General features: G+C 42.9%; 1 protein-coding gene across 4 annotated transcripts; it reads left to right on the top strand.

Moving 5' to 3' along the window:
• The first annotated feature begins 151 nt into the window (after positions 1-151).
• On the top strand, positions 152-25,761 carry IQCB1 (IQ motif containing B1). Of its 4 annotated transcripts, XR_007632052.1 has the most exons (16): positions 152-289; positions 591-835; positions 1,651-1,813; positions 3,509-3,638; positions 6,326-6,419; positions 7,467-7,566; positions 7,953-8,125; positions 10,675-10,787; positions 11,856-11,965; positions 17,384-17,526; positions 17,952-18,100; positions 18,562-18,690; positions 19,071-19,227; positions 20,264-22,471; positions 23,682-23,967; positions 24,476-25,761. XR_007632052.1 is itself a non-coding variant. In XM_050339920.1 (13 exons), the coding sequence occupies exons 1-13, from the start codon at positions 742-744 to the stop codon at positions 20,494-20,496; spliced, it is 1,788 nt and encodes a 595-aa protein (XP_050195877.1). In that variant the 5' UTR covers positions 326-741; the 3' UTR covers positions 20,497-23,672. The 4 variants fall into 4 exon arrangements, 1 of the variants encoding a protein (XP_050195877.1); XR_007632054.1 differs by lacking the exon at positions 152-289 and having other exon boundaries at positions 326-835; positions 20,264-20,750; XR_007632053.1 differs by lacking the exon at positions 152-289 and having other exon boundaries at positions 326-835; positions 24,481-25,761.

Raw genomic sequence — 25,761 nt, 5'->3', positions numbered from 1 at the left:
CCCATAGGCCGCCGCCGCCACAGCCCCGCCCTACCCGAGCTCGGATTGGACAGCGGGCGCGCCCCTCTGTAGATCTCCACCAATGGCGCTGCCGGCCGCACCGGCCCGCACGCGGATATGCAAATGACCCCCTCCTCCCTCAGCGGGGAGCGCTGGTTGGCGGAGAGTGGCCGCGACCACGCAGCTGTGCGCGGAGGGGGGCGCGGGGGAGCGGTTGCGTTGGAAACGGCGGCTCCGGCGTTCCGACTCCCCCCTTTCTCCCCCGCAGTGAGGGAGCCCCCGCGCGGCGGTGAGAGGGGCCGGGGGCGCGCGGGGGTCCCCTCAGAGCGCCCGAGGGGGCCCCGCGGTGCGGGCGCTTCGCGGCACCGGCGCCGCCGCTCCCGGGGGCCGGGGGGGCTCCCGGGGGGCGCCGGTGGGAGAGGGCATCTGTCCCTCGCTCTCTCGCCCCCTCCCTCTGCCGAGGCTGAGGTGCGGCCGCGCTCGGGGCCGCCCGGCCGGAGCCCCGGGCTGCCGGCAGAGCCGGTCCGGCCGCCCGCGGCCTGGGGAAGCAGCGCGGTCGGGTCTCCCTCCATGTTTGTTTCCTTCCCCAGGGGCAGACGGGCGGCCCGAGGCTTCCAGCCGGTGGTGCAGGAGCTGGAGGTGGGATGGAGGTAGTGGCGTGAGGACCCCGCGCCAGCACCGACACAATTAGGGAGAAAAGAGGCTGGAATCGCGGGTGGTGCGCGCCTGTGGTCGCTCCCCATGGCAGCTGCGGACCCCCAGGTCCTGGCCTTGGCTGCTCAGGTCACTGAGAGCGGGGAACAGGACATCCCCCTGCTGCTGCTGAAGTTAAAGGGTAATTAATGCCTTTCCTAAAATAAAAGGATGGTCTGCTGAGCTATGGACAGTCCTTCTCTCTTCTGCCTCCTTGAATACTGAAGGTTTTTCTGAACACTTCTGGCGTGGCTGGAGACTCTGTAAGGTTGACAATGCAGCTTTTCCTGAGAGTGGCATTGAGTGGCGTTTGACTTGGCAACAATAAAGAGGAGGAGCTGGGGAGAAAATGGACAGGAGTTTTTCCTGCCTCTCAGCTGTCACCTCGATGATGTGGGCCCTTGTCCTGCTGATACGGGCAGGGGTCAAATCATTTCTCCCAGTGCTTTTGGGCAGAGAGCCAGAGCGGTCCTCAGCATTCAGTGTTTAAGTCTTAAGACAGAAGCATAATCATGAGCTCCTGTGTGACTCCCCTGCCTTCTCTCCTGCCACACAGCCACTGCTCTTAGGAATGGCTGGAACAAGTCAGGTCCTGTTCTAAATTGGGATGTAATTATAAGGAAGCTATATGTTTCCCAGCGGTTGTGGTTTTATGTGGCCCAGGAAATTCATACAAATGGGCCATATCCCAGGTAATGTATGTTTTGCTACTAAATGTGTAGAGAGAAAATGGAAACCTAAGTTTAGCTATCCTTCCCAATTGTCATATAATCTTACAAATGGATTGTAGCTGTAGGAGCAAAAAATGCTGACAAAATACTTTATGAAGTTGCACTCTTACAATTACTTTAATCTGTGTGCATATACTCTCCATATGTTTTAGTAAAAGAAAAAAAAAAATCTTGTGCATCAGAATCTTATGCTTCTCTTTGTCTCTCTCCTGCTTTCTTCCCACAGGAATTTTAAGTAGCCCTTCCTTGGGATGTGAAGAATCAAAAAAAATTAAGCAAGATATATATGATTATGGTCTCACTCAGTACTGCTTGCTGGTCCTTAGGCAAGACCACTCTCGACTGCGGGGAGGCTGGGCCACTGCTGCCCAGCTAGCAGAGATACTAAGGTAAAAAAAAAAAAAAAAAAAGAGCTAAGAAGTTTTCCTCTAGTTTTCTTTCGGTCCTTTCATCTTGCTCTTTTTCTTTTCAAGCTGCAGTCATTGGCTCTCATCCAGAACAAGGCTCGTTGTTCAGAAAAGGCCAGGGTTAAAGTGCAGGGAGCAGTCAAGAGCGGAGGGGTCAGGCATAGCCTAATTAGTCCTGTTTAATTCATTTGCACTGTGTGTCATTGAGCTGGGTAAACTGTGTGGTGGGAACAGGGTTTGTGTTGGCTTTACCTTTTTTTTTTTTTTCTGTGGACAGTACTCATCAGTGCAACAGTTCTTATGCAGTAATTGCTGATTTTGAATTGTACTTATTTAAAAAGGTTTCTTTGCTTTGATTTCATCTTGAAAAAATCTTCAACCTGATTGACTCACAGCTTAGCTTGACTATATTGAAATGTCTATTTAATATAGCTATTTTAAGTACCTATTTACATTTTTAAATATAATGGATGACAGGGTTCATGTAAACTAGATAACCCCGTGTAGTGATGTTGTGAGGATGGTGCTCTTAAATTTAATTCATAGTTAGTAAATAAGAAAACTTTAAACTCAAATCCGCAGTGATCCAATCTCAATTTTAAATACCAGGAAAAATAATACATTTTCAATTTTTCCCAAGTTGTATGTGGTTCTGGCTTAACTAGGGAGCAAAATTCTAAGGCATGAAGTAATTAAGCAACCATCTCTTATTTATGCATATCTGCAGTATGAATTTTTAACGCGAGGAATTTCAGTAAGAGAATGCAAGATTTATCACCAGAGTAGTGTGATACTTAAATCATCCCCTGTAAACTATTTCAGTTTGCAGACAATACCAAAATTTATTCTAGCTGTAAAAATGTCCTTTTGTAACTGGATGAATCTTAGCTTCATGACTAGAATTTGCTTTCCAAGGGCCTTGGTAAACCAAGCTTTATATGTGTGCTTTCCTAAAAAACTGAGAAAACCTAGATAAAATGTCAGAAAGCAAAATTCATAAAAAATAAGGGAGACTCTTTTGTTGCACTGGTATCTGTGCCAAGTGCAGAATTGAAAACCTTCCCAGTTGTAAAACATGCAGTTTCTTGTAAAAAGTCTTCCAGAAACAACCAACGTGTTTGCGGTGAGTAAAATAAGAGCTGAGATCTGAGGAACTGATTTCTAGCCCACATGTCTTCCTCAGCTAGAAAAAAAGTTGTAGTCAGGCTTGCTGAAGGTTTTGTGATAAGTAATAGGGGGTTTTATATATATTTTCATTGCCTGATGTGTACCCCCTTCAGATCAGTCTTCCTTTATCAATTTTTTGTTTGTCTATCTGCTTTGCCTTTTTTTTTTTTTCTTTTTCTTCTTCATGACCATCAGAGCCCTTCCCTAGCATACAGAACAAGCCTGAACAGATCCTTTGAAGCCAAAGGAGAAAGTGCCTTGGTTATGTTTTAAACTGAGAAACACCATAATAAGTAGTAGGATGGTCTCCAGCCTGCCAGTGATTCCTCTTCCTTTGGAGGCAGCCACCTTGGAGCCAGTCACAGCAGTGAGCTGTTGTTCCGTGGTGAATTGTCCCATGCCAGTGAAGCATTTCTTCTCTGATGACGTGACATTCATTCAAAGCTGTTCAAACAGGCCTTTGACTATGCAGGTTGATGGTTTTTCTTTTTTTTTTTTTTTCCATTTCAGTCATTGTTGTGTAGGGCTAGAGATGAAAGAAGATCCTGAAGAATTTTACAAGAATTTTCTTCCTTCAGCTGTAGACAACCTGCTGGTCTTGGGAAAACGCTTGCAAGTGCGATTTGTCCGAGCAATCAAGGTATTTAAATTTCACAGTTAAAAGAGCAGAGAACCTCTGTAAACTTTCCAAGGTCACATATTGGATAAGCAGGATATTATTCTAGGGACACTGTATTATAAAAATATATTTTCCAGAAATCACAGTAGTTATTCTTATGTTTTGGACCTTTGAAACTGAAATCTGTCATGGGGTAGCATTTGGTCCGTGACTTGTGCAAAGCCTATGGTAACAAAGCCAAACTTTGTTACCATAGGACTGTTTAGAAAGTTCGGCTACTACTTTTCAGAAGTTTTAAAGGTAGAGGGAAGGATTGCAATTATAAACAGGATCGAAGAATGAGAGCAGTAGAAGAGGGGGAAAAAAAGCCTTACAAAGGCAGCATCCCAGTCACGGTAGTGTCTTAACTTTGCATATCGTTAGGTCAGCCTTTGTAACAACTCAGTTCCCACTGCTTTTATTCAGCTTTACAAAAAATGGTATAGGAAGTCTTAAGATTTTAAATCAGATTTGTTGAAGTTTGTTTTACGATACAATTTCTGCTGTAAAATTGGCAGAAAAATTCCAAGTATGCCCACTGCTTCTGATCTTACACATTGGGGATCCTAAAGGCAGACTTTGTGAATTTATAAATTTAAACACTCTCACATTTCTCTCCCCTCTTTGAAGAGAAGAAGGGTTTTGTCCAGTTAGGTTCCCTCATGCTTCTGAAGCATTCTGAGTTCTAGAATTAGAAGGAAAAAGCTCAACAAATGAAACCCATGAGTAATTTAAATAACCAACCTCATGGATTCTGACAGTTTCTTTTAATATCCCTGTTTCCCCATATTATCTCATTTTTTAGCCCATGGGCTCTTCTTGGACTTAGTCAAAGTTTTCCTACAAAGTATTCTGATAGACACCACAAACAATCAATTCTCAGAAAGCATCAGTAACATCTTTTCTGTTAGCCCAATACTTGAGAAGTGCATTTAGTGCTTAAGAAGGAAGCTTCCTGAAAGACATCCCAGGAGACTCAAGTCTTATCCGCAATATGTAATTTCCCCCACACTTTCTTATTATGTCTCAGCCTACATGCTACTTGAGTCATGCTTGTGGGCAAAGATTTCTTTTGAATGCAAATGCAGTCTTCATTATAATTAGTACTTTGTCTTTTAAACTTTGTGGTCTCAGAGGTGACTGGGCACCCAGACTTGGTGCTTGCTCAGTGGAATTTTGGAAATCCCACTGTACCAGTGGGGATTCGTAGTTTGTTCTGCCCTCATTTGCTTTTTGTACAAGTCTTTGAAGTCAAGGGAAGTACTGACATAGCTTTCAGAAACTGTCATGTTGCCAAAACACAGAACAGATAATATTACAGCTTAACTTATCACTGTTATTTTGTAGCTCTCGTTGTCAGTAACAAAGTTAAACCTTGACTGACGGCTGGGATTTACAGCACAGATCTAGGGACTAGGCTTTCCATGGTTTGATTTGTGGAGGCTCAAGTAACGTGGGAGATATCAGGCCATCTATTTCATAACAATATTTGTCAGCAATGTAGTACTATCAAAAGCTCCTTTGCTGTCCCCCCTGCCCCAAGATTCTAGATTTCCAGTGGCCTGTGGCTCACACCTGGAATACAGACTCTGGACTGTGCATCTGTATGTGCATTCACATGTTAAAACCTGAATTCCTTCTGGTCATGGCAGAGTGCTGGAGCACCTCTTCTGTGAAGAGAGGCTGAGAGAGATGGGAGGTTGTTCAGCGTGAAAAAGTCCCCGAGGAGACCTTATATCACCTCCCAGTACCTACAGGGGCTACAGGAAAGCTCGAGAGGGACTTTTTACAGGGGCATGTAGTGACAGGACAAGGGGTGATGGCTGTGACACAGGATGAGGGAGATTTGCATTAGATATTGGGAAGAAATTACGTACTGTCAGGGTGGTAAAACACTGGAACAAGTTGCCCAGAGAATCTGTGGATGCCAATCCCTGGGAGTGTTCAGGGCTGGGTTGGATGGGGCTCTGAGCAATCTGGTTTAGTGGAAGGTGTCCCAGCCCATGGCAAGGGAGTTGGAACTAGATGATCTTTAAGGTCCCTTCCATCCCAACCACTCTGTGATCGATTCTGTGTTTTTTTCCAGTCCAGTCCAGGCAGGCACATAATGTCTCTCTCTGTTTGGCAAAGGGATCAGATTTCAATTTAATAATGGTTTGGTGTTTGCTCCCAGATCTCCAACTATGAGGTGCTTCTGAAGCTTCACCAAACCAGTTTTTTGGGAACCTTTTCCATTTTAACTGAGTCCTTGGCCACTCTGTACCTTTTTTTCCCCTCTTCTTTAATCTTAAATGATGTATTTCCCATTTTGTGCGTTAAATCTGTGATGTAATTTTACTGAGCTATTGTTTGTCTTCTTATCCCTCCTATGCTATCAAATATTTTTGAAGAAGTAAACAAGACTTCTCTCTCTGTGTTATGAATTTTTCACAAATGGATGCTTTTACTTTTTTAGTAGTTAAGGTCTTATTGATTGATCTCTGACCTCAAAGAACTCACAACTTGGGTTTTTTTATGACTCATTCCTACAATTTCACTGTCCTCATTTGGGAATTTGGTGGAGTTTTGGTCTCCAGATTCCTGAGGCATACAAAGCTTCCCACTACATCAAACTGAAGTCCTTAGTGAAGATACATACACATGTTTTTACCTACTTCTCTTTTGTTTAGGATAAAGAAAAACAAGATTTTTTACACTGGTTCCAGACAGTAACCGATGCCATCTGCTGGCTGTTTGGTGGGCACATTCAACTAGCAGCGTGTGGTAAGGGAAATGTCAACCTATAAAACACCTGAACATTTATTTATGGCAACTACAGGTATCCAGAATCACTCTTAAGCTAATCTCCACCTAGTCTTCTAAATTGGAGCAGATGGTAGATTGATCCCTTAAAGTATTCAGCTCAACAGCAATATCTAAAATGGAAAAGATCCAGTAAAGGGAAATATTGAAGAGTTCCTCTTCTAGTCTTCCAGAGACAAACATGAGAAGTGTCTTCCTGTAATTTCCTATTGTAATTCTATACCCTTAAAATTATTTTTTTTCCCAATAAGAGACAGTTGATCTTTTACTGTGTGTGATGAAAATATGCAGAAATTTGACCAGAATACATTGCTAGCCCTGAGGAGTGGTTAGAGTTGGAAACAGATTTCAGAAGTTGTTGCCATGCCAGGAAACTTTACAAATACCTAGCAAACTATACATGTCTGACGAAAATAAGCTTTCAATTAAACCAGTGTTAATCATGCTGATGTTAAAAAGCAGAATTTGGTTTTATTTCTACTGTAGAACAAAAACATAAGGATCATAAGATGTATAACTAACAACACACAAGGTCAGAAAAATTACTGAATATGTAGATAGTGATACACTGGGATAAAAAAGATGGTGCTTTAATGACATCAGTGAACTTGGATTAAATAACCTGTTGTAACAAACTGTCAAGGTTGAAGTCCTTATCTTTTTTGGATATTGTTGCTCCAGTGATAATTCTGCTGTTGTAATAAGAAACTGGTACTAGTGTAACATAAAAGGCTTTGAAGCTTTTATTCCATTGCAACATCAGGGCCTGAGGGATATCCAAAGGCAGAAAAAACAGGGTTCACCATGTTTTTTGATTCTTGAAGTAGTTTACTTGTTTCAGTAAGTTTCAGTGTAAAAATTATAAACGAGGGAGTTTGTTCCAGAAACAGTATCTGGTTTTACTTGCTATGGCTTGTGTTCCATAATGAAGTTTATTTGTTTAATGGTATTTCCATGTCTGGTTCTGATTGCTTAATTTCTTGTTTGCTTGGTTTTGGTTTTTTGCAGTACTGCAAAATGATCGCTTCCTGCAGCTGTTAATAACAGATGATGTTGAAACAGCAGTTATAATGATGGCTGTTTTACACAATATTTTGAGGATCAATAGGTCAGTTGTTTTTCATATAATTATTTTTCCGAATTATGAATTTTAAACTCAGTTCATTACCACTGGGTAAAATAAAACTTCTTAATGTACAAGAATTGTTGTGTTTTGTTGTTTTGGATTTTTCCCCCTAGCCTTTGTTGTAGAAATAAAAAAAATAAAATAAAATAAAAAATCTGGCTTTTTTAACTGGTTAAATTGAGGGAATGGGAATTAGTTGATTGAAACAGTAGCACTGCCTGGATCAAGTTGCTGGCCCAGCTAGCTGGGCATATTGGCTTGCTATGTGGCCTGACATATCTAAAAATAATCACTGTTAAAAAGCTCATGCTTTTTAATTAACACTTCTGTCCCCCTCCCCCTTTTTTTCTCCTTTCTTCTTTTTCAAGTTCTGTCTTCCTTCAAGTTGATAAAGTGACCCTTCACTCTATTTTGGATGAGCTTGTTTATAAGCTTTCAGCTACCACCAATCCTGCTGTTGGAAGTGCTGCCACAAAACTGCTGTTGGTGGTGGCAAAATTGAGCAAACAGCTTGTGCAGTTACTCACAGCTCGCTACAAAGGTTTGTAAACATACATGGGACCCATTGCTCAGCCTCCTGCAAGGAGTTAAGTCACTGTAAGAATACAAAGATGGAGGTTTCCCATCTTGGTTCAATAACTATCTAGTACAGGTGGAAACTGCAGTGCTGTGTTGCTTTGGGGGCTTTTTTCCCCTTCTCTTCTGTTCATTTTTGTTGTAGTTTAAGACACTGTGCCTCTTTCTGTTTCCGAGATTTATTTTATTCTGTGGACTCTGCGTGTGGTAACTTGTCTTTTAAAGCTGTTGTTTGTCACTTCCAACTTGATGGGCTTTACTTCTTCCCATTTCCCTGTGCAGGTTGGTTGCTGAGGGATCCCAGTAGCAGGGTGTCTGTACTGCCACAGTCGGAGCCTTGGGTCAGACATCTGCCACTGTGCTTAAGTTTTACTCAAAGGGAATTCTGACCCTGGGTGTTACAGGTCTGCTCATCTGATAGAGGCTGTTCTGTTATTGAGGAACTGACTGCCTTTTGATATCCAAGTAATTGGAATGAATTCTTTCCAAGAATTCACGAAATGAGTTTATCATTTTGTTTAGATGAGGAGGCTGCATATGTGTATAATCTACTCTGTTATTCATTCTTTAATAAGGTGTCCCATTCAGTATTTCTGTCTCTAGCCTGGCAGGGACTTCCAGGAAGCCCTTTTGTCCTCTGTCATGCCTATGGTGACTAAGGAAGAGGCTTTGATGTTTTCCAGGTCTTTTATGTTATTGATCAAAACTACTCACAAGCAACCTCAGTCCTTTGGGGACAAGGACAATAACAAATGGGAATAATAGACAAAAATGTTCAATTCCAGTTTTTTACACTTGTGCTGACTACTTATTAGGCAGTACCAGCCAGGTAGAGTTCTGGACCAGATGGGCAGCTTTGCCACCCTTTTGCTTGAAAGGGGAGGGCTTCCTTTTGGTTTGAAATTAGGTATAGTGAGCCTAAGGCTGGTATCATGTTGTGGGTCCTCGTGAGGCTGTTGTGATGGTCTGGTCATCCCAGCTCTAGAATGCTGGCTTGTCTGAAGAGGTGCAAGCCTTCATCAAAAGATTATGCTTTGTTTTGCTCTAGAATCACAATGTGTCACAGTCATTTAGAAACTCTTCATGTCTCTTCTGTACGTTTCCTCTTTTCACTAAGAAAAAAAAATTGCTTTTTTCCTCTACTTTTTTTAGAAGTTAAAATCCTTATGTTAGTTTTCACTCAAGTTTGGAATCCTTTAGATAGCTTGAGGAATAACAGCAACAAGGAAAGCATCACAGCATTTCCACCATCTGGCCGTCTCGCTGAAGTCACTTGGCTTCACAGTGGCTTGGAGCCATTGCCAATGTGAGGTGCTTCAGTGTAAGCTTTGCCAGTGGAAGCAGCCTGCCCAAGGTGAGGGCATCACCTGAACCCAAGACTAGCACAGTCTTTACATCAGGTTTCCAGGAGGGCCTGGTCTGTTTGTCTGCACAGGTTGACATGTCCGAGAGGCAAACCCCGGGTACTCCCTGTCAGTGGCTGAAAGGTGCATTGACTGTGCAGTCTGTACAGAGACTGGCAAATGGTTGTGTCAGATCCACAGCACTTCTGTGAGGGAGCTGCCTTGTGAAGCCACACTACCTGCTTTTGTAGGGCTCTGACAGCCTTAGGGCACCCACTGACTCCATGTAGAATCTCCCCTGTGTCTCTCCTGAAGTGTTTAACTGTCATCATCTTTCGAAAATCATGCATGGGGTGCCACAGAGGTGCCATTTCTGTTTGCATGGAGGACTTGGTGCTCCATATCCAGATCCTGTAAGTATATATGAGCACTGGAGTTGCCTAGTGTATGAATATGCTTACACTGATTTGAAGATAGAAAAGTTACTTGAATCTGCAGTTCTTCAGGAGGCTATCCAAACATGTGCCTACTTCCTACCCTCCTTCCTCTTCCCTGCAACTCCCCGCAGAGCTCTTAGGCTCTGAGATTTGTCTGATACAAAGCTTTTAGCATGTGTTACTGTCTACTTGCACAGGGAGTGTGTGTGTGTATGTTGTGTGGGGAGCATAAGTGTGATTTTTAGCTACTGCAAACCGAAAAAGCTACTCTGTCTCATAGACTGGATGCACATGTGCTCACAGTTAGACTGTGTTATGCAGATAAGACATCAAACAATTCCAGTTATAAATAAATAAATTTTATCATGAAAAATATGAAAATAGTGCTAATAACACCCTGCACTTTTGTGGTGCTTTACATTCTTTTAGTACCTTACAATGACTTACTGTTAAGACACTAAAAGTACACTGATAATTTAACTGCCTGTTATGTAGACACAATACTTATTCAGACATACAAAATCACTGGATAATACTTCTCTGTGATGGTTGGAGCACCAGATATTCTTTGATGTTATTCTGTGTTGAAACTCAAAGGTGGCTGATGGTGTTCAGCTCTAGTGTTCCTTTGCACATAGAATCAGATTTTGTTTGTTGACTCCAGTTCATTCCTCTGAAATCCTGAAAAGAAAAATTCACCTGCTGGTATCACATGCTGTTTCACTTTCCCTTAGGATTAAAAGGGCTTTTAAATAAACAGTGGACTGGCAAAGGATTTGACAGGGAGCTCAATCAGCTCTTGGACGTGCTGTATTTGGAACAATCCAATGGAAAAGGAGAAATGCAGGTGACAAAGTTTGATTAGATTTTTGTATGTGAAATCCTAGTTTTAAGGGATTTGTATATGTTTAGAATGGATTTGCTTTATCATGTCCACGACACTTTGCAAAGCCTATGTTATTTTTTCACTATGGATTTTTAAATTTCATATTTATTTTTTCTTCCTTTTTTTGAAAATATCAAGAAATTGCTCATTAATAAGATATGGGACTGTAACTCTAGAGACTGACTTTCTGTGTGGATTCACCATAGATTTCAATACAACCGTATGGGAAAAAGAATTAATTCTTTTGCTAATCATAAAATAAAAATAACCGTGTCTGCTTTTCTCACATCAGTGTTACAAATTTAGGTCTCTGAATTCTAGGCAGCATTCACAGAGAATTAAGTCATATAGAGAAAATATGCAGTAAGAGCACCACCTGGGCTGTGTTCCCAATAAAAGGGACGACGCGTGTTTTATGAGCTTCTTAAAAAAACTTTACATGCGGGTTTCTCAGAGACAATACTTTAAAGAAATCAGAGTTGTGTTTGTAGAGATCTGCTTTCATCTTCAACAGAGCAAGGTGTTTTGTGTTTGGGTTAGTTTGTGCGGTTTTTTTTAAAATCCATTTAAGAATAGAATTGATTATTTTTTTTATGTTTGCATTTCAGTGGCTTCTGATTATACTGCAAATGTAACATTTTTCCTGCTGCTAATTCTCTAGACTTGTCTTTCTGTCCTCTCTAGAGCAGGTGTTTTGATTGAATCACCATTTGAAATACCAAGTGCTTCAGGTGTTTTAAAGACAAATTTCTGACATTGATTATATATGTATTTGTGCTGTAGATCCATTTGTTCACCACAGAAAGCGTCGATACAGGTGATCAGATGAGCTGCCTTTGGGGCAAATATGGAGTTCATGATAATAACTGTCTTACAAGACCTTGAATTCCCCAAGCTGTACAAATACTGAATTTGATGCATTTGAAAACTGATGGGGTTTAGCCAAATGTTGAGATTGTCCAATTATGCAAGCAGTAATTAAGTGGTTTTATATGCATAGAAAATATTCTACCAACTGTTTTATTTCAGAAGCAGCATCAAGCAGCTTGTATAATCCAGGCTACGTGGAGGGGATTTCAGACAAGGAAAAGGCTGAAAAAGCTACCCCAAGCAGTGACCACGTTACAGAGAAGCTTCAGGTAAACGCTATGGCTTTGTGAAAAACAGTAAGGAGTAGAGTCTAGTGAAGGTTTGGGTTGGGTTTTCTCAGGTCACAGAGTGACAGGAAAAATTTGGGTCATCTAATCCAATGTCCTGTTTGAAATAGGCCCAGCCTCAAAATCGAATCTCTCTGCTCAGGGCCATATCCAGTTCTGGAGGTCTCCAAGGATGGAGATCCCACCATCTCACTTGGCTGCTCTCCTGGTGCTGGATAATTTGCCTTGTGAAGAATTCTTCCCAGTACAGCCGGTGGGAATTTTCTTGTTGCACTCCTTACCGCTGCCTCTTGCCCTGTTTCTGACCACCTCCATGATCTGGCTGTGTCTGTTCTATAACACTTAGATAGTGGAAGACAGAAATTAGATTTGCCTTCCTTTTGGCTAAATAAACCTCACCTGTCCTTGTATATCCTACCTTCCGTAGCCCTGACTGTCTCTGTCTGGACAGTCTCTATCCCTCCCTTCTGTCAGTATCGTGTCTTCCACTGGGGGTCCCAGTAGAGTGTGACCAGTATTGCAGATATGCCCTCAAGGGTGTTGAGTAAAGCCAAATCATCATCTTTGACCTGCTGCTCTGCTTGTGCTACTGCAGCCCACTATGCCCTGCAAGGGTCTGCTCCTGGCTCGTGTTCAGTCTGTAATCCCACCAGGAACCCCAGGTGCTTTTCATTGGAGCTGCTGCCCAGGTAGTCAGTGCCCAGCCTGTACTGATTCAAGAGGTTACTTTGTACCAGGTGTAGAACTTTCCATTTGAACTTCACGTGGTTTCTGTTGACCCATTTTATGTGTCTGTGGAGGTTTCTCTGAGTGCCAGCCCTGCCCTGCATGGGAGATTGTGATGGCAGCTTTGATAAAGTCAAGGACAATGACATCCAGTGCTCTCCCCTCATCCACAGAGCCAGTCATCTCATCACAGAATGCGATCTAGCTGGTCAAACATGATCTGCCTGTGATAAATCTGTGCTGGCTGTTCTCATTTACCTTCCCCTCCTTTCTGGAAATAGCTTCCTTGAGAGTTTGTTTCCATATCCCAGGCCCTCAGTTTGGGCTGACCAAGTATTCCCTCATCTTGAAGGTGCCTTTTTCCAGTCAGCTGTTATTTCTAAAACATAAATGTAATGTAATGCCAATATGAGCTGTTTCACTACAGATTCTTTTAGCAGAAACATCCAAACAATGTGCTTCTCCAGCAGTACCGAACTCCCACTTCTGGTGCCAAAATCTCCAACTGTCCCTTTCCCAGCTGCCAGACTTCTCCATGAAAAACTTGGTTCTGTGATGCTTTTATGTTTTCTATGTAAAAATTTGTGGCATATGGAAAACTGAAAGTGTGGCACACTGTAGCATGGGATTGCACTAAATAGCACTAGAAATGATGTACTGGTGTAGAACAGTTAACTGATTCACGGTTAACTTGACACAAAATTGCACTGTAAATTATATGTGAAGCTGTCCTGGAATTTCCACATGCCAGAGTGCTACAGAAACAAAAGCCCATAGTGCTTGCTCAGTATGGTGATTGCAAGACCTTGTTCTTCATTAATTTTTGAAATCTTTGACTCTCGGAAGTGGAGTAGCTTCAGTGACCTAGATAGTATCCCCTGCCTTGGAGCAGCACAGAAGAATGAAGCTATGTAAATACTGCTTGTCTCACTTGAAGTAAGATTTCAGCAGTAATGTTAGCACATGTTAGGCTAACTCTTTTGAGAAATTTAGCGTGAATTTAATATAGGTAATGGATCTAAATCAACTTCAGACTCCACAGCAGGGGTTTTTTCAAACTATTTTTGCACTCATTGAGCATTACCATGTCAAAACTATACCTAGAGATGAATGTCAAATTACATTGCATTGTGACCAAGGTGATAGAAAGCAAACATGATTTGTTGTTGTCTAGACTGGCATTAAGAAGATATTGTATTATCTAAGGTGTACTCTTTAACTTCTGGAGGATTTGCAGGGGCACATAGTGTGTTTGTTGAGGGCCACTAGTCACTGCAGCTTTCATACTAAAGAATGACACCTTGTCACTCCCTTTTGCTTCACCATACGCTTCAAGCCAACATTCCTGCTCTCATCAGACACCTTGCAAGCCTGCAAGCCAAACTTGTAGGCCAGGAAATTTGGATGTTGGGCCAAGACATAACATGCTAAAGCAGAAGGGAGAGTGTGACGAGGCTATCAAGCAATCAACAAGTTGCTTGACTCCCTTGTGTCGTATTTTCAATATTGCAAGCGTTAGTGTGTGCCTCTGAAGTAGTTCTTGAATCATTTAAATGGACTTTTGGAAGTGTTTGTTTAATATTGAGAGGAATGGAAACTTATTAATATCCTTAAAGTTGTGTGTTCGTGGCTCAGTCAGTCCCAGTGTACTGAGCAAATACAGTAACTGTGCAGCTCCAGTGTTGGTTTTCTTCTGTCTGGGTCCAAACTGCTGCTAGCATTATGCTGAAAAATAGTGTTTGGAATACTGTAAGCATGACTTGGGAAGAACCTTCAAGAGGACTTTTTAACAGTCAAGGTCTGGTTATATTCACAGATTTATTTTAGAACAAGTGTGGTTAAATACTGCAGAGGCTGAAACTCCAAACTTGGCTCACCTGCAGCTGCAGTGGAAGATCTTAAACTCTGCAAGTTATAAACTTCTGAAACTGTGGTTTCAGAAATGTCTCCCCAGTGAATATTAAAGACTGTAATCTGCCCTTGAAGTTAGTTCATTGTTATATAGCTAATTGGAAGACTCTTAAAATGGCAAGAACTTGTGTTAATTATGCAGGAAAAATTAAACCATTTTATATATAGAGAGAGATGATCTGAGTGAGGCTGATCTGTGCCATGAACTGCTGAAAGAAGCTTGGATCTTATTCTATGTATGTTTTACTTCTGTTCAGAGGCATTTCTCTGTCACAGTGTGGTCTTGTGCAACCAAATGCATCTTTTCAGTAGGAGGAACAGAGAATAAAGAAGCACATGTGTTTTGCAGACTACATGGGGAAGAATCAGTATCAAAGAAACATTTAAATACCTGTCAGACACTATTGGTAGTTTCACAAATGTGCATCTGAAAAGTTCATTAAATATTCGTGTAGTTTTCAACCTACTGAAGCTGGCAAAAATCTATGGGGAAAATAATAATAGTTTTATCAAGAAAATGCCATCAAAAGTTCTATTTGATGCTGTGACTTTATTCACCTTAGAAATGTAATATTTGGATTAAATTGTCACAGTTTTGTGTCTGGGAAAGGAATGGACCAGCTAGGGGTTCATGACTAGTCTGCAGGTGTAGGTTAAAGGCAGCTGTCACCAGCTAAGTCAAAGCCCACTCGCCCTGAGCCCCAAAGGAATGAGACACAGAGACAGTGTGAACTCAGAAACAGCCAAGGCTGATCTAACTTCATTAACAAAATGGAGGGTTTTCATAGGGTAGGTGAAGGAAGGATCTGGAAGATGGGTGGAGTATGAGAGGAGCGTGCAAATCCTGTACATACTATTGGTTAGGTGTAGGGATGAGGTAGACTAGGGGTGTGAACAAGCCATGAGGCAACTGTAGAGGAACTTGATTGGTGGGTACCTCATGGTACAGCAGCCAGTGGGATACTGTTGTTATGCATATCAGGCAATGTCCATAAGAAACTCAAAGGAACATAAGATGGGGCTTTAACCTAATATTAGGTTTACACCTCATGTGATATAACAAAAAGTCTCTTAGGTCGTTGGCTGAGATGTGGCAGACACCTCTCCCTCGCTGACAAAACGATCCCTCCACTCAGTAAACGTTGTTTCTTCTTCAAGCTCATCTCCAACATTAAATCATTCATTTCCTGGATTAAAATGCAAAGATTTACAGCTCTAATTTGCAGAAACGTGTGGGCTGAAAACCTCTAGTTTCCTTGAAACCATTCTGATATAATCACATGTATCATGATCTGTCTCTGTAGGTTGGTGTGTGGGCACTCTTCAAGTCTGTGTTACTGTTGTAGAGAGATTATGGTGTGTCAGGTTGTGGTGGAGGCTTTTCAGTTAGGGTCAGATCTTTAAATCCAGAGCATCCCTTTTACACAACAGCTTCCATCCCATCTTTCCCCACCCAGTTACAGAGACTGAGAGAAGGTATGGTTGGAGAGAAAAATTGCAACTCAGTTTACACTAGTAGTGGGAAACACACAAATACCTCAACAGTAGTGTGAGTCTAAAGACATGACATACAGCAATACCCAAATTGCTGGACATTAATTCTAGTCTACTCACTTTTTTTCTCCTTTCAGGTATCCCTTGTTCCTGGGCTCTATGCATTGGTTTTCTTTCCTAACACTTAAAACGATTCTTTCAATGTCCCTGGAAAAGTGCTCAAGGAGAGCAGAACTCGGGGCTATGGGCCCAGTTGGGGTACTCAGGTCCTGAGTGGGGAAGTGATTTTGCTGCAGCAGGAACAGAGAAGTCACATTATTACCTCGTTCTGGGGTAAACTCTTAAAGTCTTAGGCATTAAGCTGCTGATGAGGTCGGATCCATTGGGATGAGAAGGGGCAGGGAAGGGAGGGGAGTCCTAGCTCACACCTCCTCTTTAATACTTCACTGAGATCCTGTTGAAGTGGTCTCAGTAATTGTTAGTATTGATACATGAATATATCCAGTATTTATATATTAGTCTCTGTTTTGATATGTTAGTATATATATAATTGATGTACATGCTATTTTTAGCTTGAACACTCCAGGGTGAGTTGCAGAGTTTTCAGTTGTCTCATCTGTGAAACATCTGCTGAGGCTTTTGCAGTGCCAGGCACAGCAGGGCAACATCCTAACATCAAATCTAGTACAGATCAGGAAGAATTTGCAAGAAAATTCTTTCCTAGTGTTCTGTTAACAAAGTTGATGGAGAAAATGTCAGTCTGTATTCAGATTTAAGAAGTGAGGCTTGGCAGCCAACATTCTGATCTACTCTTGCAGTCAGTAGAAAAATAATAGTATATATTATGGGAAGCAGGTGCCTTGCATGGTGATGGATGGACTGGAAAAGGTGCATACTGGAGCAGATTGCTAATGTTGCTTTACTTCTTCCCCAGATGAGGGAAACAAAATTGTGTTTCCAGTTTGTGCTGGCTGTGAATGTCCCACATGGAGCATTCTTCCCTTCAGGATCCTTAGAACTTTATCCTAAGTAAAAATTTATCCTTTGATTTCATAGACTGGCTCAGAGTTTTTTGTGGGTGTAAGAGAGTGTGATAATTTGCAGGTGACTTTTTGCTGCTTTATGTGGTTCTGCAGCCAACAGCTGGGGTAGCAGATTATTTTGTGGATTTCCTTTCTCTCTGCTGGACCATTTAACGCAAAGAGAAAGAGAGGTACTTTAAAGAAATGTACAACTTAAGGTAATTGTTAATGTACTTATGTATTGCAGAGCTAAACGGGAACAGGAGCTGCAACACTTAGCAAAACAGAAGGAAGATGAGGCTCTAAAACTGCAAATGCAACTTCAGAGACAGAGGGCCATGAGACTCTTCCATGAACGACAGCTGGCCTTGCTGGAAAGAGTCCATGCCAGTATGATTTATATTAAACTATAGCAGAAGATTAAACTGTCTGGTACTCCTTGGGAACAGTTTCCCCAAATATGTGTCCTAATCTTGCACGTCTGTTTGCGCTGTAGTCTTACTGTCTCTTCTCCTGACCCAATTATCTGAAAGAGAACATGCTAATTCCCCCAGGGCTCAGTAACCACTGATCAAGATCTGCTGCCTTCAGAATGGTGCAGGAGAAAGGGGAGCCTGTTTTCTTGTGTTACAAATCACCATTGCAGTTAGAAGCCTGTGAGACACAGCCCTCACCTAACGGACCTTGGGGAAGAGGGGTTTTTAACTGGGAGCACCCAAGCTGCTTTGGTACTATCTAGCTTGAGGATTAACAATGTAAATTGTTAAGAGATCCTAACCCACAGTCTTGTAACTGGGTTTTTGTTACATTTGTAGGTCAGGTAAATAAATACATGGAGGAAATGGAGGATAAATCAGCATTAACTATCCAGAGATTCTGGCGAGGGTATAGAGCAAGAAGAATTTTTCATCAACAGAAACAATCTCTTAAGGAGTATAAAGCAGCTGTCATCATTCAGAGAACAGTAAGTACATATACTTTGTTCTAGCATTAGATAGGACTGAGTGGATTATTGTGATGCCTCAAAAAACTGTTTATTGTCTTACTGCCAATGTAGCCATAATTTATCAAAAAACTACTCAGGGGATGATGGTCTAGAGCCACAAGTTGCTTAGAAGGGTTAAACCTTGCATAGGTTACAAAGCCTAATACAGTTTGGTAACTTAAAAATAAGAGCTGCTACTTCGAAACCAAAGATTGGAATGTCACCAGGCTACAGATGAGTCAGTGACTTATTATGAGTGTTGTTACTTACTATTTAGTGCTCATGCTGACCTTGTATGTTGTCTTTCCAGCATCATAGCTGCATTTAGGTTGTAACAATGCAGTATGGAAATATTTTTCTTTCACTGATTGATTACCAACAAAGCGAGAAGACAAACTTCTTGTCTGTGATTGTCATATTCTCATATGTTCTTTACAAAGGCTTGTAAATTCTTGGAAAAACGAAGAAGGAGGAGACCCCTCTCTCCTTGGAAAGAACCCAAGGGACTGACTGATGAGCAGAGACTAGCTTTGCAGCAGAAGGTGGATGACTACATCAAATTGCATCCGGTCTGTTTCTTAGTCATTTCATAATTTGGATTAATGATGCAACATAAAATACTCTAGGGATGAAATAAATTCAGCATCATAAATTCTGATCAAGATAATCCATGTGAGGTATGTGTGTGTTAACCCTGCTTGTTTGACTGCAAGGCAGCAGGATATTGGGGATTTTAACCATTAATCTAATAAAAAGTGCCAAAGCGAACTGTAATTGGAAAATTTATACACTTGATGATGGATAACTTTGGAGATAGTTGCAGAGGAAGCAAAATTATTAAGTTAACAATTAAGAACAGCATTTGCATTCCTTGTTTAGGCATTATTCTACCCTCGGAAGACTTAAAATAACCCGCTCCTAATGGTAACAAACTGTTATTTTCCTCCAGGCTTCCCAAATGTCAGAAGAAATGAGTAAAGAATTACACATGCAGGCTCAGGAAAAGCTGGCACAGTTCCTGTTGAGGAGCAGGCTGGATCAGAGAGCAGCGCAGAGGAGAGAGACATTACTGGCTCAGGTCAACACCGATGTGGAGCTGCTAATGAGTACGTGACTGCCTGGGATCATAGTTTTGATTACCATTTGGATTAAACCAATTTAGATAGAAAATTAGAGTGAGCAGTGGTAAAGCCTCATTTCAAAACTGAAATGTCTTTCTTCCTTTGCCATATACCTTATCTTGAGATTCAGGCTTTGTTAAAGATTATCCAAGTGTTGCTGTAGGTTAAGTACACCTGCTTTTCAAGGATCATCTCATTCTTCTACAAGCAGTGGGCCTGTAAAAGGCATTACAATTTCTAAAAAGGGGATCTCACACAACCTATTTCTCCACATGTGTTTTGCTTTGTTCTGTTTTCTTGTGTTGTAAGTAAGCTGCTGGTTGAAGCCCTCTAACCCTTTCCAGATAAAGAGGGAAATCTTTGAGCTATGAATTCTAAATCATGTTTTCATTTTCTCTGGCCTGGCTTTATGTGAAACAGAATTCACTGTCATGATATCTTAATTCCAGATGAGTGGCCCAGAGTGAAGGAGCAAGAGTAGCAAACTGCAGCCACCAGAGAGCACCCAAGCCGGGCAGAATTCAGCAAGTTACTGAATTCCATTATTTAGTCTGTCACATGCTGTGTCACTGCAGCTCATTGCTCTCTGAGCAGGCAAATCAGCAACACACTCTTACACTGTGCTGGTCCCCCAGGCAGGGGATTCTCAGTGCTGCTGTGCCAGAGCAGTGGAAACACTCTGTTGATGTCACCCTGTGCCAGGAGCACTGATCCAGCGGATCCTCTTAGGTCATACTTACGCAAGAAGTCATTTTGGTGGATGCCACCACCGCATCTGAAAGAAGTAGTCCTGCTTTCCCCCTTCTTTCTATCCCATTGTGTATTTATTTTTTCAGATTAGCCTTTATTTGGATTGCCTCTCCAATTACATTTATCACACAGTCATAAAATTGCAATGCCAGCATGGGGAAAGGGACAACCTAGGACAGTGGGAAGTGGGAGGGTAGTGCTCCTTTTTTTGTTTGAAATACTCATAAAGCCACAAACAAAATACAGAAAACTCTTCTTCTTGTTTTTACAGATGCTCCGGGATTAGCAGAGACCACAGAAAAAGATATTGGTGTCTTTGTGAGTCGGTCAGTCCCTGTAGCTACCAAGGCAAGACAATCCCACAACACTATGCTGAAATACACTCACTGGCCATGGTGGAAGAAGCTTGGAGATGAGTTTATGGAGGATGATACACTTCCTGATGAGGCCCTAAATACAGAACTGGAAACTCTCTTTATTGGTGGAAGAAAATCCTTAAAGTAAAAAGCAGAAGAATTCCATATTCAGCCAGACTCATACCTTGCACTATGCACTTACTTTTTTGTATTTTTAAGGAAGGAAAACATTTGAAAAAGACTAAAAAATACCAAAGCCTCATTTTAGTATATTTTACTTGGATTCTTGGAAAGAATCCCTTCCTGTACATCAACAGTTGGATCCTATTGATCTGGTTGCAAATAGGATTTAAATACTGTAGTTGTAAATGAGGATATTTTGTGATTTGTATCACTTTAAAGGTAAGTTCATAACCTTTGTCTTTTCAATTCTTATTCACACTGGGATGCATAAAAAATCAAACCTGGGCTTTTATAGCAAAATATTTTTATCAGGTGATGTGCTTTGAAATAAAGATGGGTTCAGAACAAAACAAGAAAGCAATACAAAATCAAACAAACAATAAACAGTCTGGGTGCTTTCTCTGTATTCCTCCCAGGCTACCTCTCCTTGCTTCCACCTTCTTGTAAGCTCCCTCTTGTTTGAGTTTGTGCAGAAGTTTCATTTTCATCCATGAAGGCCTCATGGTGTTTTTATCTGACTTGCTTTTTGTTGGGATGTATTGCCCCTGAGCTTGGAGAAGAAGGTGATCCTTTAATATTAACCAGCTTTCTTGGGCCCATCTTCCCTCCAGGGCTTTATTCCATGGTACTCTACCAAGCAGGTCCCTCCAGAGGTCAGTCTGCTCTCCTGAAGTCCAGGGTAGTGAGCTTGCTGTGCACCCCATTGCCAGCCTTAGGGTCTTGAACTCCACCATTTCATGGTCACTGCAGCCAAGGCAGCCCTTGAGCTTCACATTCCTCACCAGCTCCTCCCTGGTGGTGAGAACAAGCTACAGAACTGCACCTCTCCTTGTTGTCTCCTCTGTCTCTTGGAGAAGGAAGTTATCATCAGTGCATTTGGGAACCTCCTGGATTGCTTGTTCCTTGCTGTGTTGTCCCTCTAACAGGTATCGGGGTGGTTTAAGTACCCCATGAGGACCAGGGCTTGTGAATGTGAGACTGTTCCTTTCTGTCTGTAGAGGGCTTCACCAGCTTGGTTTTCCTGTTGGGGCAGCCTATAGCAGACCACCACTATAATGTCACCACTCCCTGCACTCCCTTTAATCCTGACCCGTAAACTCTGTCAGCTCCTCATCCATCTCCAGAGCAAGCTCCATGTACTCCAGTTGGTCACTGACATAGAAGGCAACAACCTCACCTCATCTCCCCTGCCTGTCCTTCCTAGAGAGCCTTTGTCCTTCCATTCCAAGAGCCCAGTCAGAGAAGCCATCCCTCTCTTCTCTGTGATGTCAATAAGGTCACAGCCCTACAGGTGTGTATATCTCTCTAACTCCTCTTGTTTATTCCCCATGCTGTGTGCATTTGCACAGGGACATTGAAGTTGGGTCCCTGGTGAGACTTGACTCACTGGCTGGAGTGGCTGCAATTCCTTTGTGCTGCTCTTCAGGTGCTCTTCTGCACACTTGTGCTCCCTATCCAGACTCTAGGCTTCTCTTGCTGGCTCTGGCATCAAACTGGAACAAGTGGGATGGATGGAGGTTCCTCTCCCCTGGCAACTGTAGTTTAAAGCCCTCTTCACCAGCTGGGCAAGCCTGTGACTGAAGATGCTCTGCCCGATGGACCCATGAGCCCCCAGCAGCCCAGGTTCCTTGAGACTAATAGGTCATCAGTGCTCCCTTGGGCTGCTTTTCTCCTTTAAAAGCCTGCAGTTCTTCCCACAGCCAGTGCAGTGCACGGGAGCATGGGCACAGTCCAAACTCCTACGTGGGATTGTAGCCTCAGTGTGACCATCTGGACCATCAGCTCTGTCTTCTTAAACCATGCAGAAGTTGTTTAATCCAGAAAGGTCTCCAGCCCAGGGCCTCTGCAGTCACTGTGGCCCAGAAGACAGTAAACACCTCCAGTCAGGGGCTGAAGGATCCTGCCCAGAACAAGAACTTGAGACTGCACTAGTGCCACAGGTACCTGTGCTATTTTTTAGGTGAAAGGCCCAGAGAGCCTTAAAAATTAGATCTTACCTCACTGCAGAGGAGGAAAAAGTGCAGTGATTTCTGCTGGTTGTATGTGGGCAGCAATATTGTTTCAGCATGTTTGTTTTCCATTCTCTCCAGAAGGCTTTGAGTTTTAGTTTTAGTGGAGATGAATGGAAAACAAATAAATAGAAATAGTGGGAGGAAGCCCAAGCCCATTCAGTTGCAGCTGATACGTTGAAATTAATAACTGGATAGCTGCCAGGAGGAAGAGCTGGGCTCTGTTAATTATTTTAAAAGAACTGTGATTTGGAATGCATTTGAATTGGCTCACAATTCCTTTTTTGGAGAGTTAACTGGTGGAACAATCCATTAGGTATTTGCTAGGGCACTTGCATGTGTCTGTTGAGTTATATTTTGTTCTGCACAGCTCTGCTGTTAGTTTTAAGCTGTGCCTATGACAGGTCAGGTGCCCCATAACCACCAGAGCAGAGGGTCTGCAGGCAGTCACCGAGCGCTCCAGGGGATGGAAACTGTCCCCCAGCAGCTGCCAAGCTCTGGCACTGGAAAAGGCCCAGCATCTCTGGATGGATGCACTGCAGCAGGCCAGCTGTTCCATCCTAAATACCTCAGTCCTCTGTATACATCATCATGCCCTCTGCCCCAAACTATTTTGACAGCAGCCTCTGCTGTTATCTTTATTCCTAATCACCTCATTCTAACAGCTCCTTAGAGCAGGGAGATGGTCACAAAGGGGCATCGCTGAATGTATCTTACAAAAAGAGCTGACCCCCCCTCCTCCATGGCCAGTGTTAGATACCAAGTGAATTAGAGAGCCATCTTACCAAAAAGCCATTTATTGTAATGGCCTCTGCCACTCACTGCCACTGGAGAGGATAATGAAGTCCCCCTTTGGAATATGGAGTTTGCTAGAAAATTGAGGGTTTTAAGCAAACAGAGAGCCTAGTAGAAGGTGCTGTCTTGCTGGAGGAAATAAAGTTGCTGGTCCAGTAACATGAATTCCTCTGCCCTACCACTGCCCTGACAAAAATGCCTTATTTTACTTTGTGCTTGTCACCAGGATATTGCAGTCACCTCCACTTTACAGACCAGGGAAACTGAGGCACGAGAGCCATGAGGGAACGTTCCTATGGCCGTATGTAACTGTATAACCTGTCACTTGTTCCTGTTACTGTTCCAGGCAGAGCAAGCCAGAAAGGAGCCACTAAATGCCGAGGCAGAGCTGGGAGATGTTCTCAAATGCCAGTTGCTGTGGCCAGCTTGGAGCCTGGGCCCAGAAAAAGAGACCTCCAGGCTCCCTTGCGGGGAGGGATTTGGCATAGCTTAACTCATCGTCTTTTCGAGTCCTGCACTGTGTGCACCAGGACATGTTGCTGGCATTTTATTTCACTGCAGCTCTTTCTGGAATAAAGTACGCCTGAATAATAGGAACAGCTGAACAGAAGCCATCTCCAGCTTGCTACCAGGTGAACAATCCTCTCTGAGTTATACAGTCACCCAAAAAAAAGACTGTAGGAGAGGCTGTGAGCTGAGATGGGACCAGTCCTGCTCCCACTTCCCTGTGTGCCACAGGCATGCCCAGAAAGCTTGGAGCTGTTACTTGGGCATAAACATGCAGCATGGGTGGTCAAGCCAGGTAGGAGAAAGGGGCAGAGTTTGGTTGTGCCCAGCAGCTCTGGGCTGTGTCCCGTTGGGAAGTGAGCAGGCCTTACCCAGCAGGCTGAAGACAGACCCTGGTCACCCAGGGGAAGGGTGGGGGTGCCCTCCACACCAGTGGAGTGACACACCTGAGGGCACCTGTGACAAGGGGAGGGGCAGAGGTGGAGCTGGAGCTGCTCAGGCAGTGGTCACTCTGGTCCTTAAATATTGATGCCATCTCAGCTGGCCTGTGAGGGCGATTCAGCTGAATTGTGGGTTTCTGTTGCTGTGACAAATTGGACCAATTTGTCATATGGCTTTGTTTCTTCCCTCAAGTAAAGCTATACAGGAGTGTTATTGCTTCAGCTTCAGCAGCAGCAGACAATCTGGAAAACAAAATCCTCTGGTGGATATGGATAAAATGGAAGGGACGGTGACTGTTCTTCTGCCAAAGGTGCCACCAAAGTCATGGAGCTGGAAGAAGGCAGCAAAGGAACAAAATAAACAAACAAAGAATTACTCAGCCCTTTCAGAGACAGAGACAAGGCAGTGTCCTCTGCTGGCTCCTGAAATTGAGGAAAATTCCTGTTTATGCAGACAGATTTTTTTTTCAGCTGTAGCTGTAACTGGACTCTGAAAACAACAGGATGCTCATCTCCAGCAGAGACACAGGCATGCGCTCAAGACTGTGCTGCTGAGTCCAAGGGCGTCTCCTGGCCTTTCAGACTGGCTGTAACAGGAGCTCTGAGCTGAGGACAGGAGATAACCCTGATGCTATTTCACCCTTTGCCTCTGATCCTTCTATGGCCGATTTCCATGGGAGCAGAATCTGGTACAAGCATCTGCTCTCCACTGCAGAGTATCACGTATATCGAGTACAGGGAGAAATGAAAGCTTTCTCCTAGTAGCAGAATCGGGGCTATTTATAAATTATCCTTCATCATAAAAGGAGGCAGCTCTTTGCAGGGGGAGCTGCAAAGACCATTGCAAAACAGGCCTCCAAGTTCTTCTTATCCTTCTTTACAGCACAATAGCACCAGGTCATCCTCCAGGCATCCTTGTGTACAGTGAAGAACCCTTTAATAAAGAGATTGTTTACTACATGAGTGATATAAGGGCCAGACTGACCAAGGGGAACTGAAGGACAGTTGCCTCCCATCCCTTCTCCGCTGCTCTCCCTGAAGGTAGGGCTGGGTTTACTCCAGATGCTGTCTTGGGACAGAATGACAAAGTCTGGCAGGTGAGGACCAAGGTCAGGACATCGCAGCTCTGGCAATTTTTCCCAGTTGTGCTGGAGAACTCCTCTGTGACCTTGAGCACACATTGTTTCTCTCTTTTCCTCTCGCAGATGAGGCTTATTGTTGCATTTGTAATTTAAGAGCCTTCAGTGGAGGATGCTGTGAGACCAGTACCACTGAAATCTCTGAATGGGAGGTACTAAGCTGAAATGGGAGTTTGACAGGCCCTGGAAAGAAAAAATACTTGTATAATCAGATGTTGAGCACATAGAAAGAGCTCAAGGTTGCCATGCTATTTATTTCTCTCCACATTCAACTTTTCTCTGCAGAATTTAGTTCTTCTCCACTTACATCCTCAAACAGAAGCAATGTCTTTACCTGGGC

The sequence above is a fragment of the Myiozetetes cayanensis genome, unplaced genomic scaffold (genome assembly GCF_022539395.1).
Source record: "Myiozetetes cayanensis isolate MyiCay16 unplaced genomic scaffold, myiCay2020 scf9, whole genome shotgun sequence".
Taxonomy (NCBI): domain Eukaryota; kingdom Metazoa; phylum Chordata; class Aves; order Passeriformes; family Tyrannidae; genus Myiozetetes; species Myiozetetes cayanensis.
This window is presented reverse-complemented; position numbering and strand designations above follow the sequence as displayed.